This window comes from Ictidomys tridecemlineatus, chromosome 1, assembly GCF_052094955.1.
Source record: "Ictidomys tridecemlineatus isolate mIctTri1 chromosome 1, mIctTri1.hap1, whole genome shotgun sequence".
Lineage (NCBI taxonomy): Eukaryota > Metazoa > Chordata > Mammalia > Rodentia > Sciuridae > Ictidomys > Ictidomys tridecemlineatus.
The window spans coordinates 153,978,462-153,994,223 of NC_135477.1; the positions used below are offsets into that span (position 1 = coordinate 153,978,462).

General features: G+C 44.0%; 2 protein-coding genes and 1 long non-coding RNA gene across 7 annotated transcripts in view; 1 reads left to right on the plus strand and 2 right to left on the minus strand.

Moving 5' to 3' along the window:
- Mapk9 (mitogen-activated protein kinase 9) overlaps nucleotides 1-1,957 on the minus strand; it is a 50,873-nt gene extending 48,916 nt beyond the window's left edge. Inside the window, exon 1 of one of the 4 annotated variants that reach the window (XM_040273742.2) lies at nucleotides 1,221-1,957. The gene's annotated coding sequence lies outside the window, so the exon portion shown is untranslated. The remainder of the gene's footprint in view (nucleotides 1-1,220) is intronic. The other 3 variants (XM_021735979.3, XM_013364787.4, XM_005339336.4) reach the window with 3 other exon arrangements.
- Nucleotides 1,422-5,545, plus strand: LOC144377825 (uncharacterized). Its single transcript, XR_013439000.1, has 2 exons — nucleotides 1,422-3,743; nucleotides 4,544-5,545. It is a non-coding gene; the product is annotated as an uncharacterized LOC144377825 (long non-coding RNA).
- Nucleotides 5,546-9,422: 3,877 nt separating this feature from the next.
- The window catches only part of Gfpt2 (glutamine--fructose-6-phosphate transaminase 2), a 51,366-nt gene continuing 45,026 nt past the window's right edge, over nucleotides 9,423-15,762 (minus strand). For both annotated transcript variants that reach the window (XM_078050125.1, XM_005339335.5), the window contains exons 17-19: nucleotides 14,501-14,668; nucleotides 12,386-12,547; nucleotides 9,423-10,758 (exon numbers count right to left, since the gene is read on the minus strand). In XM_078050125.1, the coding sequence (XP_077906251.1) occupies nucleotides 10,714-10,758; nucleotides 12,386-12,547; nucleotides 14,501-14,668 (375 nt within the window). In that variant the 3' untranslated portion in view covers nucleotides 9,423-10,713. The remainder of the gene's footprint in view (nucleotides 10,759-12,385; nucleotides 12,548-14,500; nucleotides 14,669-15,762) is intronic.

The window sequence follows — 15,762 nt, forward strand, 5'->3', positions numbered from 1 at the left end:
GACAGCCACCAAATAAAGGGGTCAAGGATATTAAAACATTTCACAAATGAGAACAAGTTTCCATCTGCTTACAAGTTTCAACATAGAAGTCACTAAATGTACAGATAAAGCAGAAACAACAGGCAGGCAGGGACATTCCTTACATCATTCATTGAACTGATACTACTAAATACTTACTGTGTGTTTCCTAAGCACTGCATAAATCAGGCAACTACCTGTTTTCATAAAGCTACAGAAAATAAACAGCCAAATAAACAAAGAAGTGTCAAACCAGAGTTAAGTGCCAGAAACAAAATGAAATAAAATAAAACAATGGAATAGAATGACTAAGGGAAGAAAGAGAATGGTCCAAGGCAGGCCTTACCAAAAATGAGACATCTGACCAGAGGAAGGAGCAGTAAGAGCCATCTGTGTAAAAATGCCAGTGACAACTACAAAAAAAGGGAAACAGCAGGTGCAAAGGTCCTGAGGTAAATGGATTTGGCATGTCCAAGGCAGGTGAGATGGGTGAGGTAGAAGACCAGTGTTCTGGTGGTGGGGAGGGGGTGTGGGGAAGTGGTAGAGGAGGTGGTCAGGGCTCACTTTGGCTTTGCTGGGAACTGTGCAATGACAAGGCATTGGAGGTGTGCAGGAAGTGGGATTGGGGGAGGCCTCTGGGCTGACTGGGAGAGGGTTCCTACCACACTCACACCCCCAAGGGGCAAAAATACTCTGCCCAGTTTTCTACAAATGTGCACCGACTCCTGCCCCAGACGCTTTCATACAGTCATACAGACCGACAACTGTGCCCCCAAAAGTAGACATTGCCCCCACTTTCCTGAGGGCAAAACCGAGGACAGCGAGTGTTAGTCCCTTGGCCAAGGTCGCAGGCACCAGACTCAGAGCTCCTAACATCCGGCATGGGTGCGCAGCTATGTGCCCCACAACCCGGAGGGCTGGTGCCCACAGAAACCCCTCGGGCAGGTCTGCTGGGGTCAGGCCGGAAAGCGGACCCAAAGCCCCGGACTGCTGACAGCCGGACGGGAGGGGGCGACTGCGGCATCCCGGAGGACAGGGGCGGCGGCTGTGGCCGACAGCGCCCGGCAGACCCCTGCCCACCCCTGCCCGGCAGCCTCGCGCCCACCCCGCAGACCCGGGCCGCGCGGTTTTCCCGCCGCCCCTCCCCAGAGGGGCCCGGCCCAAGCAGCCCCCGCCAGGCCTAGACCGCCCGCCTGGCTCACCTCGCCTCCCCGCCGCCGCCAGGAGAGAGGGCAAGCCGGCAGACTGTCGGCGCAGCGCACTAGCCGCTCCCGGCTCTGCTGCCCGGGGGCTCGGCCCGCCGCCCCGCCCCGCTCTGCTCCGCCCCGTCGCCGCCGCAGTGGCTGTGAGGGGCGCCGGGGCGCTTCGACCCTTCCGGTCCGGCTCCCTTCTCCTCCGCTGCTGCCGCCGCGGCCGCGGCGCTCTGCCTGACTGACCCGCGGGCCCACCAATCAGCACGTGGAGTGTCGGACAGGCGCGACCAATCGTGTAAAGGGGGCGGGTCGCTGTGGGAGATAAGGGAGGGGCCAGGAGCTGTATAGGCCGCCCCCCCAGGCCTGGTTGCTGGTCGGGTGGGAGCGGCGCCCCCTAGGTGGCTCAGCCCAGCGGTCCGACTGGCTGCTGCGCTCGGGTCGGCGCTGTGAGCGCAGCGGGATGGAGACCTCTGCACGGCTTGGCCCGCCTGCCTAGCCCGCCCTCGAAAAGGGGGGAGGTGGCGGGACGCGGAGTGGGTGGACCGAGGGGACCCAGAGCCTGCGAAGGCCGGACCGGCGAGGGTGGGCACCTTACAGCTGTGGGGTCCGAGGGGGAAGTAGGGCCTCGGGGCTGCAAGTGCAGGCTCTTAGCGGCGAGGCGGCTTGGAAAAGGACCCGGGCCCTCCAGTTTCAGAAACAGCCCAAAGCGAAGGGAAGGGAGGCTGGGGCCTCGGCTGCTAGGAACCCGCGGTGTAATGGACCCGGGAGGAGGAGGCAAAGGCGGCGAGGGAGGAGGGAGGAGGAGCGTAGGGTCTCTGGACTCTTGCTGGCTGCGGCTGGGGACGCTGCGCTTGCCACACCGAATCGGTTTGTAGGGGTGCGGCCAGAAGTCTGGCTACTGCAGGGAGGGAGGAGTGAGGAGAGATGACCATGATCCTGATGAGTCGGTGACGGGGAAGGGAGAGAACTCTTGGTGACAGGAGTCAGGCCTCTGTAGGTAGAGAAGGGGTTTGAGCAGTGCTGAGGAACTGCTAGGGACTGGGGTCCTTTGACAGTGCTTTTGAGGCAGCTTCCGCAGCCCTTGGCCCTCACATTGGGTTCCAGCAGACCCAGGTTCGTATAAAAGGTTGGGGGAACACGCAAAGTTTGAGGTGTTGACAGATCTGAATTTGGATAGTAAAGTTAGAAGTGAGGCAAGGAAGCTTAGAGATTATGAATGGGGAGAAACTATGGGAGTTGGGCTTTGGGGACTGGAGGACCAGGAAGCAGTGTTTGATAAGGTAACTCTGGAGGTAGAGTAGCGGGCACAGGACGCCACCAAGTAACCAGGGCAGATGGGGAGGTCAAGGAGCTGGGGATATGAAAAGTGGCGCAGAATTTAGGGAGGGCTGCAAGCTCCTGACCCCAGGTTTCTGAGCCAGACTGGTGGAAGCACCAAGGCCTCAGAGGAAGAGTGGGGTAGAGGAAGGGACTCTGCCAGGATCTCCCCATTTAGTCACTCCACCTTGGCCACCAGAGGGAGTTTTCTAAAATTGAGTATGGCTCATCCCTGCTTAAAATTATTATAGCTCCTAAGTGTAGGCCGTGTTGAAAAAGGTGTATGGTGGACTGGTGCCTATACCTGTTCTCACTTCAGCCTTACCTGCCACCTTGGGTGCACAAGAGAAAACACTACCAACAATTACCATTATGGGAAACTAGTAAAAAGCCTGGCTGTGGTTTCACCAAGGAGCATCATGAATTATTCCACTCAGATTAGGAAGGGGCCATCAGTTCTCAGACAAAGCTGATTTTATAACACCCTATGCAAGGTAAATAACCCCAAATCACTATATATACATTCATACCTAGACATATGTCATGCTGGGTTTTCTATAAGCATTCTTTTATTTCAGAGATGCTGCTTTTTTTCTGTTTATGAAATATGATGAACATTTATGAATGCAGAGCCTGAAGTGACATGGCAGAGAGAGGAGTTGACAATGTCTTGGAAAAGCACAAAGAATCCTGGTCAAGGCTTATAAGTGAGAATATTCTGCCAAAAGTGTGATGTGAACTAAATGGGATACATGTACACAAATGACATCTGATCGTGCCTGCCAGATGGGAAAAAGCAGCTGAGGGAGTACTCCTGAGGAGGAGGAAGCCCCAGCTGAGCCTGGAAAACCAGTAGGAAAGTGCTGGGCCAGTGGCTTAGGCAAGGAGGACTGTATGCTGTGTTCAAAGAAACAAAAGTCATTGGATTTGCTGGAGAGAAATGAGAGGGGACTGAGGAGATAAGAGCCTTTGAGATGTCCTGGCACTGTTGCCTTGTGGCACGAGGGCTGGTGTCAGCTCACTGATATGCTTTTTCCTAATGGGTTGGAACACACACAACCTCTTCCCAACTTGATTTCTGGCAACACATTGATCAATTTTTATTTTTCCAGAATGCCATATGAATGGAATCATGAAGGATGTAGTCTTATGCTTGGCTTCTTTCACTTAGCATCATGTTTTTGATACTTGCACAAGTTGCACATTTATCAGCAGGTCAGTCCCTTTTATTGCCTGGTATAATGACTACAGCAGGCCACCTTGAAATTTTGGGGTGATGGATATTATGTAATTGTAGTGGTCATATGACTATATTTGTCAAAACTCAGAATTATGCACCTACAAAAGGGTGACTTTTAATAATGTAAATTGCACTTAAATGAACTTGACATAAAGGAAAAAGAATGAAAGTTGAGATTCTCAAGTCTTAGTGAAAGGTGGGACATGGGGGCAAGAAGCCAGAGGAAACTTCAGTTCCTGACTTGAGATTTTCAGAGTGGAGCTCTTTGCCTTGGGCCAAAATGTTTTTGCAAAGTAGATACACCATTTTGCTTTCTCACCAAAAGCGCATGAGAGTTCCTATTGCTCAGTGTTTCAACACTTGACACTATTCTTAAGTATAGACATCATAGTGGGCATATAGTGATAGCTCATTGCAAATTAATTTGTATTAATTTCCTCCCTACCTAGAGCAAAACCCTTTCTAGTCTGCTTCCCAGCTATCTGACTGTCTCTACCCCTTTTTCCCTGTACTTATCTTCAGCTCTGTGGTCCTTGGCTAGGTTCCTTCTCTGATGAAAGTCACCTCCTGTTCTCTCCTTCCGAAATCCTTAGCGTCCTTTGGCTTCCTTTCAGTCTCTCCCTCCCTTGTCCTGACTCTCAGCTCTGGCCACTCCTCAGTGCCACAGCTGAAATTTCACAATCAGTAGAGCAAAAAGACAACAAGATGGACAAATAGAAAAGGTTAGAAATATAGAGGCCAATCCATATTAATCTCTGAATAATATGCATTCCAGAAAGACCAGAGAAACAGAGACAGTAGACAGAAACCAAAATAATTGAAGATTTTCCAGAATCTATGGGCATGAGTTACCAGGCTGAAGTCAACACCAAATGAAGAGACCCAAGATACCACATTATAATATCTCAGAACACAGGAATAAAAGAAGACAATAAGAATGTCACCTACAAAGACTTATCTTGCGTATTCACTGTCCCATGCTATTTATCCAGGAATCCATGGTGGCTTTTATGGGAGAGTGGCATTAGAAACCAAGATCCAAACTTTGGGTATGCTTGCTGCTACTCGGATGTCATTGCTTCTAGGCCACCTCAGCTGAGAGAGCAAGGACATACTCGTGTATTGAATCCTTTTTAAATGAATAGATCTTGTCTTAAGGATGTGATTTTTTTTTCCTGAACAGCACAGGTTTTATTTTTTTTCCCAAAATTTCCTTCTCCATATAGTCTCTACTTCTTTATTTATTTATTTACAGCAATGGAAAAATGAACCCCAGACTGGCCTCAAATTTGCAATCCTCCTGCCTCAACCTCCCAAGTAGGATTGAACTCAGGGGCACTCGATCACTGAGCCCCAGCCCCAGCCCTATTTTGTATTTTATTTAGAGACAGGGTCTTACTGAGTTGTTTAGCACCTTGCTTTTGCTGAGGCTGGCATTGAACTCAAGATCCTCCTGTTTCAGCCTCCTGAGCCCCTGGGATTCCAGACGTGTGCTACTGTGCTTGGTGTCTGCTCAGATTTGAGGTGGGCAAATCAGAAGTTCTGAGTATATAATAGGCCTGTTGATACCAAGATGCACTGCTTGGAAATCTGGGAAAGTTCTAGGGTGTGTCATGTCACATCAGAGAAACTTTGGACTCAATAGCAACAGTGAGACCTAGATGGTAGAGCATTACCTTTAAAATTCTGAACACAAAATTTTTTTCTAACCTAGAATTCTGCACTTGGGTAAACCCTCAATTGAATATGAATAATAAAGTTAGTTCCAGACCTGTAAGTGCTCAGAAAATTTACCTCTTGTTATGGGTGAATGTTTGTGTCTCCTTTACTTCCAAATTCATATGTCGAAATCCTAACCTCCAGTGTGATGGTATCAGAAGTGGGGTCTTTAGGGAATGATTAGGTCATGAAGGTGGAGCCCTCATGAACTGGATTAGTACTCTTAAATAGAAGCCCCAGGGATATCCCCATGTTAGTTTTTTTCATCACTCTTACTAAAATATCTGGCAAGAACAACCTAGAGGAGAAAAATTTTATTTGGGACCCATGGTTTCAGAGGTTCAGTTCATGGTTGGATAACTTCATTGTTCTTGGCCTTAGACTAGGCAGAACACCATGGCAGAAGGGTGTGGCAGAGGAGAGCTGCTCTGCTTACAACAACCAGCAAGCAGGGAGAGAACACAAGGAGCCAGAGATAAGATATATGATCCCCAGTTACTTATTTCCTCCAACCCCCAACCCTGCCCATGATTTCATGGATTTCCATCCAGTAATCCATTCAAATTATTCATCCATCAAATGATTACAGCTCTCATATCATTTTACCTCTGAACATTCCTGAATTTTCTAACATGGTGTTTTTGGGGGCAACATTTTCACATACAAACCATATTGCTTCCTTATCCCTCCTGCCATATGAGAACACAAAGAGAAGACTTCCATGTATGAACCCCCCCCCCCCCGCACTAGACACCAAATCTGAAGGTGCCTTGATCTTGGACTTCCTATCCTCCAGAACAGTGAAAAATAAATTTTTAATATTTATGTTACCTAGTTAGTGATATTACATTTTGTCATAGCAACCTGAATGGACTAACTCATGTTCTGTTGTTATAACTAAATAACCACATACTGGGAATTTATAAGGAAAAGAGGTTTTATTTGGCTCACAGTTCTAAAGCCTGAAAGTTCAAGATTGGGCAGCTGTATCTGGTGAGGTCCTTGCTGGTATGGACTCTCTAGAGTCCTGAGGCTATACAGGACATCATGTGCTGAGAGGGGCAGAGTGTCCTAGCTCAGGTCTTTCTTCCTGTCCTTATAAAACCACTATTTCATTAGATTATAGCCTCACCTTCATAGCCTCATTCAGCCTTAATTACCTCCCAAACACTCTCTACCACCAAATGCCATTGTTTGATTGAGTTTCTACCCTCTAAGTAACTGACAATGGGAATCAAATTTAAACATGAGTTTTGGTGGAGACATTCTAACTGTAGCACCTCCTGAGTGCCTTTTCTCAAGAATGATGTGCTCCACCAAAACAAAAGAAGGAAACTCAGAAGAAAGAAGAGAGAGGAAACAGGAACCAACTCATAAGATGAGAAAGAATCCCTGGGAGGATGGGGAAAAGTGAAGCTGACATAACAGCTCTGCACAGATGTGAAAGGCAATTGAACCATAATGCAGCAATGAGACCCAAGAGGCAGACTGTCACTGCTAAGAGCCTCATGTACACAGAGCCATCTTTTAACTTGAGGACAGAATGCCCAGGAGAGCTTGGCTCAGGTTTTCAACAGTACTTGGCTTATCTTGACCAGGTGCTGATGAGGATCTCTCCCCTCCTGCTCTGCTGAGGATATGCATATTATTCACAAAAGTTTTCCACTTTGCACCAAGAGCTGGAAGTAGGCCATGGTGAGGTTAAAAGCAGAGTACAGAGCAGCTCCTCCCTCTGACCATATTTCAGCTGCATGTCCCCACCTCACCCTGCCAAATTCCCAGCTGTATTAGCCCTGTGTCTCTGAAGACCCTCTGATGATGTTACTCATGACTTCCCCAGAAGGAGCTTTGTCAACTGCCAGAGATGTGGACATCAGACCACCACTTGGAAACTGATCAGCTCCCCTCCTCCTGGAGCCTCCTTCCAGCGAGGGCAGTGTATGTTTGTCCTCATTTTCAAAACTAGGCAGTACAGTTATCCAGAATATCCATAAGAGATTGTTTCCAGAACCCTCCCTCCCACAGATATCAAAATTCAAGGATTTCAAAGTCCTTTATGAAAATAGTATAGTATTTGCATATAAACTACAGATGTCTTTCCATATATTTTAAGTCATCTCTAGATTACTTATGATACCTGATACAGTGACTACACATCACTTTATATGAATTCAGCATAGTATTTGGTATGCAACAAATTCAAGTTTTACATATGGAACTTTCTGGGGATTTTTTTCCAAGTATTTTTGATCTATGGTTGACTGTCAAGGACGTGGAACCTATGGGTACAGAGGGTCAACTGTACATTGTATGAGGATAGATACACAGATGGAACCAGAAGGTACATCAAGAGAGCAATTAGCACAAAAGTCAGGATGGTCATTGCTTCTTGGGATAAAGATGAAATACTTTTTTATGTCTTAGGCCTTAATTGGATATAAATGTTGTGACTAGTTTATAAATGGATTCCTAATCTTTGTTTCTTTCTTTTTTTTTTTTCTTTCTTTTTTTTTTTTTTTGTACTGGGCTTGAACCAGGGGGCACTTTATTACTGAGCTACACCTCTAGTCTTTATATTTTTTTACTTTGAGACAGGGTCTTGTTAATTTGTCCAGGCTGGCCTTGAACTTGTGATCTTCCTGCCTCAGTCTCCCGAGTCTGTGGGATTATAGTCATAAGCCACTGTCCCTAGCAGTAAGTTCCTAATCTTAAGAGTTGTATTGACCATAGTTTGGTCAGGAAGAAGAAAACCAGTCTAGTTATTTTTTTCAGGAGTTACCACCTCATTAATTTGTGAGTACTGGAAGACAGGTTAAGGAAAACCACCATAGCTCTTGAGTTTTGGAGGAGATTCAGTAAACCTCTGTTTGTGGCCATCACTGCCAGGAGCCCTGAGGTGGGTGAGTTTAGGGAAGTACCAAAGAGCCATATCAGAACTCCCTGTCTTCTGAAGCCACATTTCTATCTGCCTCTGCCAGAACAAATATGAATACAGATGCTTCTCAACTTATGTAGGGTTATGTCTAGAAACCCATCATAAGTTGAAAACATGATTAAATTGAAAATGCATTTAATACACCTAACCTAACCTACCTATCACAGCTTTTTGAATCTACTTTAAACATGCTCAGAATGCAAACACACATTAGTCCAGAGTTGGACAAAATCATCTAATATAAAGCTTATTTTATAATAAATTGAATATGTCATGTAATTTCTTGAATACTGTACTGAAATGAAAAAAAAAAAGAATGGCCCCATGAATACTACATGGTTTCAGTGAATGCATATTGGTTTTGCATCATTGTAAAGTAAAAAAAAAAAAAAATCCTAAGTTGAATCATCATCCGTTGGGGACCATCTGTATGATTTCTGCCCTTCTACTATCTTCCAAACTTCCCATGAGTGCTTCTAACTGTTAACCTAAAAATGTAGAGAAAGCAGAGACTATAGTACAGGATGGTAAAGTTGTTACAGAGCCAAGAGGTAATCCAGACCAAAGGTTTAATGAGATACAAGCGCTATACCCACCAACTAGCTGTCATGAAGATTTTATTAAGCTGTGTGTGAGAAGGACCCTAAATTCCAACCTGATAAACCTTCAGAACTCTATCTGGCTTTCTTTCTACCTGATTGTAATAAGATCTTTGACTACAATAAGCTTATTGGGGGAAAAATACAAATTTGAGAGTTTCACCCCTCCATGCTGCTTCTAGGTGCTGGATTATTAAGCAATATTATGTGACCCAACCCAACCCAGATTTATCAGACCCTTAGCCAAGAGTCCCCAGTCTGCGTTTTCTTGTCTCATGTAAAACAGTCCTTACTTTTGTACTAGAAGCACACAGGTCATAGGTGAGTGGACAATGCTCACAGTTACTGATTGTATTAGTCTGTTTTGCATTACTATAACAAAATACTTGAGGCTGAAAAAGTTTATAAAGAGAAGAGATTTATTTAGTTCACAATTTTGGAGGCGCTAGATTGAGGGTAGCATCTGGCAATGGCCCTCTTGCTGGCACAGGCCTGAGGTGGTACAGGGGATCACATGGAGAGAAACAGGGAGAATGTGCATACTGTTCTCTGTCCCTTTTCTCATAAAGCCACTAGTAATTCAATCATGGAGTCTCCACTCCAATAACTTTACCTAATTTTAATCAGCTCCCAAAGACCCCTCCAAACATCATAGTTGGATTAAGTTTTCATCCTCCAAATACCTCCAAGTGAGGATTAAATGTCATATGTGAACTTTTGAGGGACATACTCAAATCATATCTATACTGTTGAGCTCCTTAGGAGTTCTCAAATTCCAAAGCACACAAAAAGAATGAAGCTAATCAAATTCAAACACACAAGACAAAAAAACAAACAAACTGTACTATCTTTATTGTCTTAAAATTGCATAGTACTTTGATTGTGCACGCTTTTAAATAGAGAGCAGGGCAGCCCACTCAAAACTATCCTCTTGCACAGGGCATTTCAAGCTGTTTTACTATGGGAGGGGAGCAGGGACCAAAATGCTGCCTGGGCTTTAAAAAGAACCATGATCTCATTAAATGGAAGTCAGAGAGTAGAAAGGGTTTGGGCCACAGACAGGAAGAAAATGTTGAAGGAAACTGATGTTTCGATTGGATTTATAGGAATTTATAGGAAGATGGCTGGAAAGGCTTCACTGATGTCAGGGGTCAGGAATCAGGAGCAGCCTAGAAAGGAAGAGAAAATAGAAAGGAGTCCAGAGGGTCAATGCTTTGTGCTCAAATCTGAGATGAATGCCACTCGCCAGGAGTGAGTCCAGAAACAGCACACTGGGTAGCTGAGATGCACGTCTGGGCATTACCATGGCTATAGAAAGCCAAATACTAGAAAAATAACTTAAAAGCTATACAATCATCATTATAAATATTTTGTCTTTTAAAACTAACTAGTGTTGGTTTAAAAAAAAAGGTTCACAGTTACTCTGAAGAGAGCTGTATCTCTATTGCACAGTAGTGGAAAAGTCTGCTCTGATCCCCATGTGTAAACAATGATCCCCTTCTCCTTGGCAACTTCAGGACACAGAGAAACAGTATTTGCTATAAGCAAAAGCACTTGGGTACAAGGCACATTGAAGCTGTCAGCTCTACTGGGAACACGCAGAATGCCCTCTTTCCCCACGTGGCATCCCTGTAGTTGGGATGGGTCTTGAAGCAGACCAAAGGTGGTGATGGTCTCCTTATGGTCTTGTTTTCATTCCACGGTGACAGACTTGGCCAGATTTCTTGGAAAGTCAACCTATAAGGAAAAAAAGAAACTTCTCAGGACCCCATAGATCTTATCAATACACTACATCTTTTTTTTTTTAAAGAGAGAGAGAGAATTTTAATATTTATTTTTTAGTTTTCGGCGGACACAACATATATGTGGTGCTGAGGATTGAACCCGGGCCGCATGCATGCCAGGCGAGTGCGCTACCGCTTGAGCCACATCCCCAGCCCAGTACACTACATCTTAACAACTATTATCAGTGACAGGTGTTCCTGGTCACCTCCAACCATGAGCTACCCTGACGCCTGTATCTTAAAAGAAAATCCTTTACTCTAGAAGCTTCATTAACTGTGTTAAATGTTTAGTTCATTCAATAAACATTTGTTGTGCACATGACACATGTCATGCTGTGTTAGTGTTATTAAAGGAATATGATTCATGCATTTAAAAACAGCTAGCTCAAAGTGTACTGTTAAAATTTCACTTTTCAGGACTGAGGATGTAGTTCAGTGGTAGCTTGCTTGTTTAGCATACACAAGGCCATGGGTTCAATCCCCAGTATCTCTCTCTCTCTCTCTCTCTCTCTCTCCACACACACACACACACACAATTTTTAAAATGCACTTTTCTGCTGTAGATACACACACATTTTAAAGACCTGTTATTTTAGGGAGGAGGCTGGGAAGAAAATATAATTGGAAATGGTTGATAAAGTGTGCTTAAACTTTATTTGCAACGTTTTATTTTATTTATATGTTCAGAAAAGAAACAAATATGACAAAATGTTAGCAAATGTCAACCCTGAGTGATATGTACAGGTTCATGAGTTTGTTACATTGTTATTTGTAATGTTACGTATTTTAAAAATTAATTTCTCAAAATAAAATAGTAATAAAACATCTATTTCTTTGCACAATGAAATATGTGTTCTTACTAGTGATATCATAAATTGTTTTTTTTTTTTTCTGGAAAATAATTTGTTGACATGTGTTAGAAGACTCAAAATTTTGAATCATTTGCTAGACTAAGAACAAATCCTAAATGTGGGACAAAGATGATGTACAAAAACATTCACTGCTGTACTATATATGAAGATAAAAAATTGGAAACAGTTTATATAATAGAAAACTGACTAATTGTTACAAAAATCATGTTATAAAATTGTGGTGGAATATTATGCAATGATTAAATATTGTGACATGTTTATAAAAATGTGACAAATGCTTGTAATATAATAAAAAAAGTAAGAAGCAAAATTTTATTCTTGATATAATATTGAAAAGTATTTTTATAAAATTCACATGCATAGGAATGTCTGGAATAAAATATTAAATTTGCTAATTAATATTGCTTCTGGTAATGGGGTTATGGCTTAATGACAATCTTTCTGTTTTTGCAGTTCTCAGCTTGTTTTCAGGGGATATGAGCTATCTTAAAAGGAAGTTAGCATAAAGGAATTATTTCTCTTATAACAACTCCAAATAAGTATTTAAAGAACTTTGAATTTTGGCATGACACATTGTATAATGTGCAATGCCACACTATAGTCTGCAGATATGTACAATTACATGTCAATTAAAAATAAGAAATATATTTTTAAAAAGGAACTCTGGAGTTATATTCCTCCTTTGTCAAGTCCAATTTTTAGACTTACGTCATATCCTCGGAGAACAGCCAGGTGGAAGGAAAGAAGCTGAAGTGGAATAACGCTCAGGATTCCCTGGAGGCAGTCGACAGTGTGGGGCAGCTCTATGGTTTTATATGCAAACTTGGAACTTTCAGTGTCATCCTTGGAGCACAGTATAATTGGGCGACCCTAAAGCAGAGAAATAGGACCATAAAACAGACTGTCTCTGAAAGAGGCAATACTTCACACACAGCCGAGTTTTTAGGAATCAGTATTACTACAGTGATAACACTCGTCTATTGTTTTTGCTGGAATTATGCACCCGTAAGGTGATGTGCACGATCCACTTAAGCAAAAAAACGTGTGACACTTCTTGGTGTGTTTCTTCCCTTTTCTTGACAAGGTGACTGCCACCATGCTGTGTCCTTTAGCGCCCCATTACTGAGTGGTTTTAGAATGCCTTGCAAAGGGTCAGACAGCCCTACTCCTAACTTTAATGGGCTCATAATCTAGTGATGGAAAACAAAATCACAAACAAGCAAACTAAAAAACTAAAGACGAATTTTAGATAAATACCACAAGGGCATTAAAACAGGGCAATGTGATTCAGAGACATTAATGAGGTTTTTGAAGCTGTCTCAAAAAAGGAGATATTCAGATTGAGAGTTCCATGATAAAGGGGCAACTCTCTGATCTGTGGGAAGAGCATTCCAGATGGAGAATAGGCACTGCAAAGGCTCAGAGGCAGGAATGAATCTGGCATGAGTGGGAAACAGAAAGAAGGCTGGAGTGGCTGGAATCCAGTGAGATAGGAGGAAGGGTCCAGAAAACGCAGGCTTTTGAGTCACCGTAGTTTGAAGGGAAGCTGCAAAAGGGTTTGCAGTAGGGAAATGATGTGATGTTTGTCTCTCCGCACATCACTGTGCTGAGATAAATGTGGCAGCAGCTGGCTTGAGCACCCTATTGGATTTCATCTCCCTGTGACTTCATGAGCCCTCACAGAATGGATCTGTGGGGGTTCTGTCCTCCTACCTCAGGAAAAACTATTGTATAATAAAGAATCTGCTGGGGTTGTGGCTCAGTGGTAGAGCACTTGCCTAGCATGTGTGAGGCACTGGGTTTGATTCTTGGCACTGAATACAAATAAATGAGTAAAATAAAGGTCTATCAACATCTAAAAAATATATTTAAAAAACAAAAAGAATCTGGCCTTTATCCCTGGTTCCTAGGGAGGGAGATGAAAAACCTTTTCTGAGTTATAGAAATGTCATTATTCACAGTGGGCCTTGGACTGTACCTGAGTCCATCTAATGAGATGACTCATGATGGGCCCACAGATCATTTCAGGATGAGAACTGACCATGCCAGAAAAACCAACATGTGATTAGAGGATTGGGACTTCAAGCCCAGAAGACAGAAGGGCAGACTGGAGAGCAAGTTGAATCACATAGTCAATGATCAAATCCATCGTGCCTGCTTAATAAAAACTCTTGAATTCCAGAAGGGCTCCCTGGTGGTAAATACTGATGTACCAGGAGGGTGACTTAACCTGAGGATACAGAACCTTCATGTTTGGAACCCTTACACTGTAGGTCTCTTCTTTGGGGCAAGTCCTAATTTATATCTTTTGTAATAAGATTTTAAAAGTAAGTATAAGGCTTTTCTAATTCTATGAGTTGTTCTAGAGAACTATTGAATCTGAGGGGACTGTGAGAACTCCAAAATTTGTAGCAAGTTGTAGATGGCCCATAAACCCCAAGTTTGGTGTCTGAAATGAAGGCAGTCTTGTGGAGGAATGTGCCCTTACTCTGTGAAATTTCACCTAACTCTGCCTACCAGAATTGCCCTTCAGCAACCCTGGGGGAAAAGCTCCTATGTACTGTAAGCACTTCCTCTGGTCTCCAGGCCTAGGATCCAGGGTAGCTAGGGATAGTCTGACCTCACTGAATAGCTGTTGTATTAGAGAGCTGCAGGCTGGCTTTCAGTTCCTTTGTAAATATGTGCACCACACACTAGGGGGCCTAAAAGTGAGTATGCGGTCATGCTGGGGTATGGATGCTACTGCTGGTAGGCAGTGAGAGAGGTTGCCATGTATGGAAGAGAACAGAGGAGAGGTGGCCCAGCCCTGCAGAGAGATCTCACCTGGCGGGCTGTGACCTGTTGCAGGGCATTCTGGCATTTGGCAAAGCAAGGATCCTTCATGATGACCATAATGACAGGCATCTGTTTATCAACCAGTGCCAGGGGCCCGTGCTTCAACTCTCCAGCCAGGATGCCTTCTGAGTGCATGTAAGTTATCTCTTTAATTTTCTGTGGAAACACAAGTTGGGATTAGTGTTACACTGGGTAGATAGGAAACTGGAGCATGTCAACCAGAGGGGAAAAGGGGTACTGGGAGAGGGATGACTTTGGAAGGTTAGAGCTGAGGGTTGCAAGGCAGATGGATACATGGACTGGTCAACAACAGCGAGGGCAAGCCAGGACCAGGAGAGATCTGGCTGCTGCTTGGGCATGCACAAAGCTCGGCTCACAGCCTATGTGTCCTTAGGCCAGCCTCCAGACTACAGAGCTCCATCTTTCTTCAGCTCCATGCACGGCCACCCACTTTTGACTGAAAGTCAGCATCAGTCTAGCGTGTCTTCTGCCCCCTTCTTAGCCAGCCACATGGCCTCCCCACAGTCATCATTTATAATGACAGCATTTTATTCTTCCTTAGATTTGCCCTTATTCAATTAGTTGATGCATCATTGCCCAATTTTACACCCTTAACAACTTCCAAAGGGTTGCCTTAACTGACCTATTAAGTAAAATCATGTACCTTGGGCTCTTATTTGAATTTTTCCTATGTCCAGGTAGATATATTTCTATTCAGCTATCATTAAATTCATGTCACTGCACTGATGAGACAGCAAAGAAAACATCTCTCTACTTCCCTAGAGCTATTTATTTGGGTCATGGAAACACTGTAAGGAGTGAGGCTCCTCCCTGGAAGTCGCAGACAGCTGGAGCACCAGCCTCCAAGTGACCACAGAGGAGCCATTGACTTGTGCCAGCGGTAGCCTAAACACTTCTTTCTTTCCCCAAAGAGAAACTTGGAGACACAGTTGAATATGCATCTTTCACCAGCACACTTTGCCACTACAGCTGAGCCCTATCCCCAAGCCAGGCAGGAGGCTAAAAGTGCACCCCACCAGGCCTTGCTTCCACTATGCCCCCTGAGAAGTGCTATGTGCCAGCCCCTAGCTTCCTTTGGCAGGGGTCAAAATCTTATAATTGATCTGAATTTAAAGACTGGGAATTGAATATGATATTGTGAAATACATATTTGGTCTTTGTCCCCTTTACCTGACAAAAAACTCCTAAAATCCTTGGAATCTTCAATGTGACAGATGTCTTTAAATGCT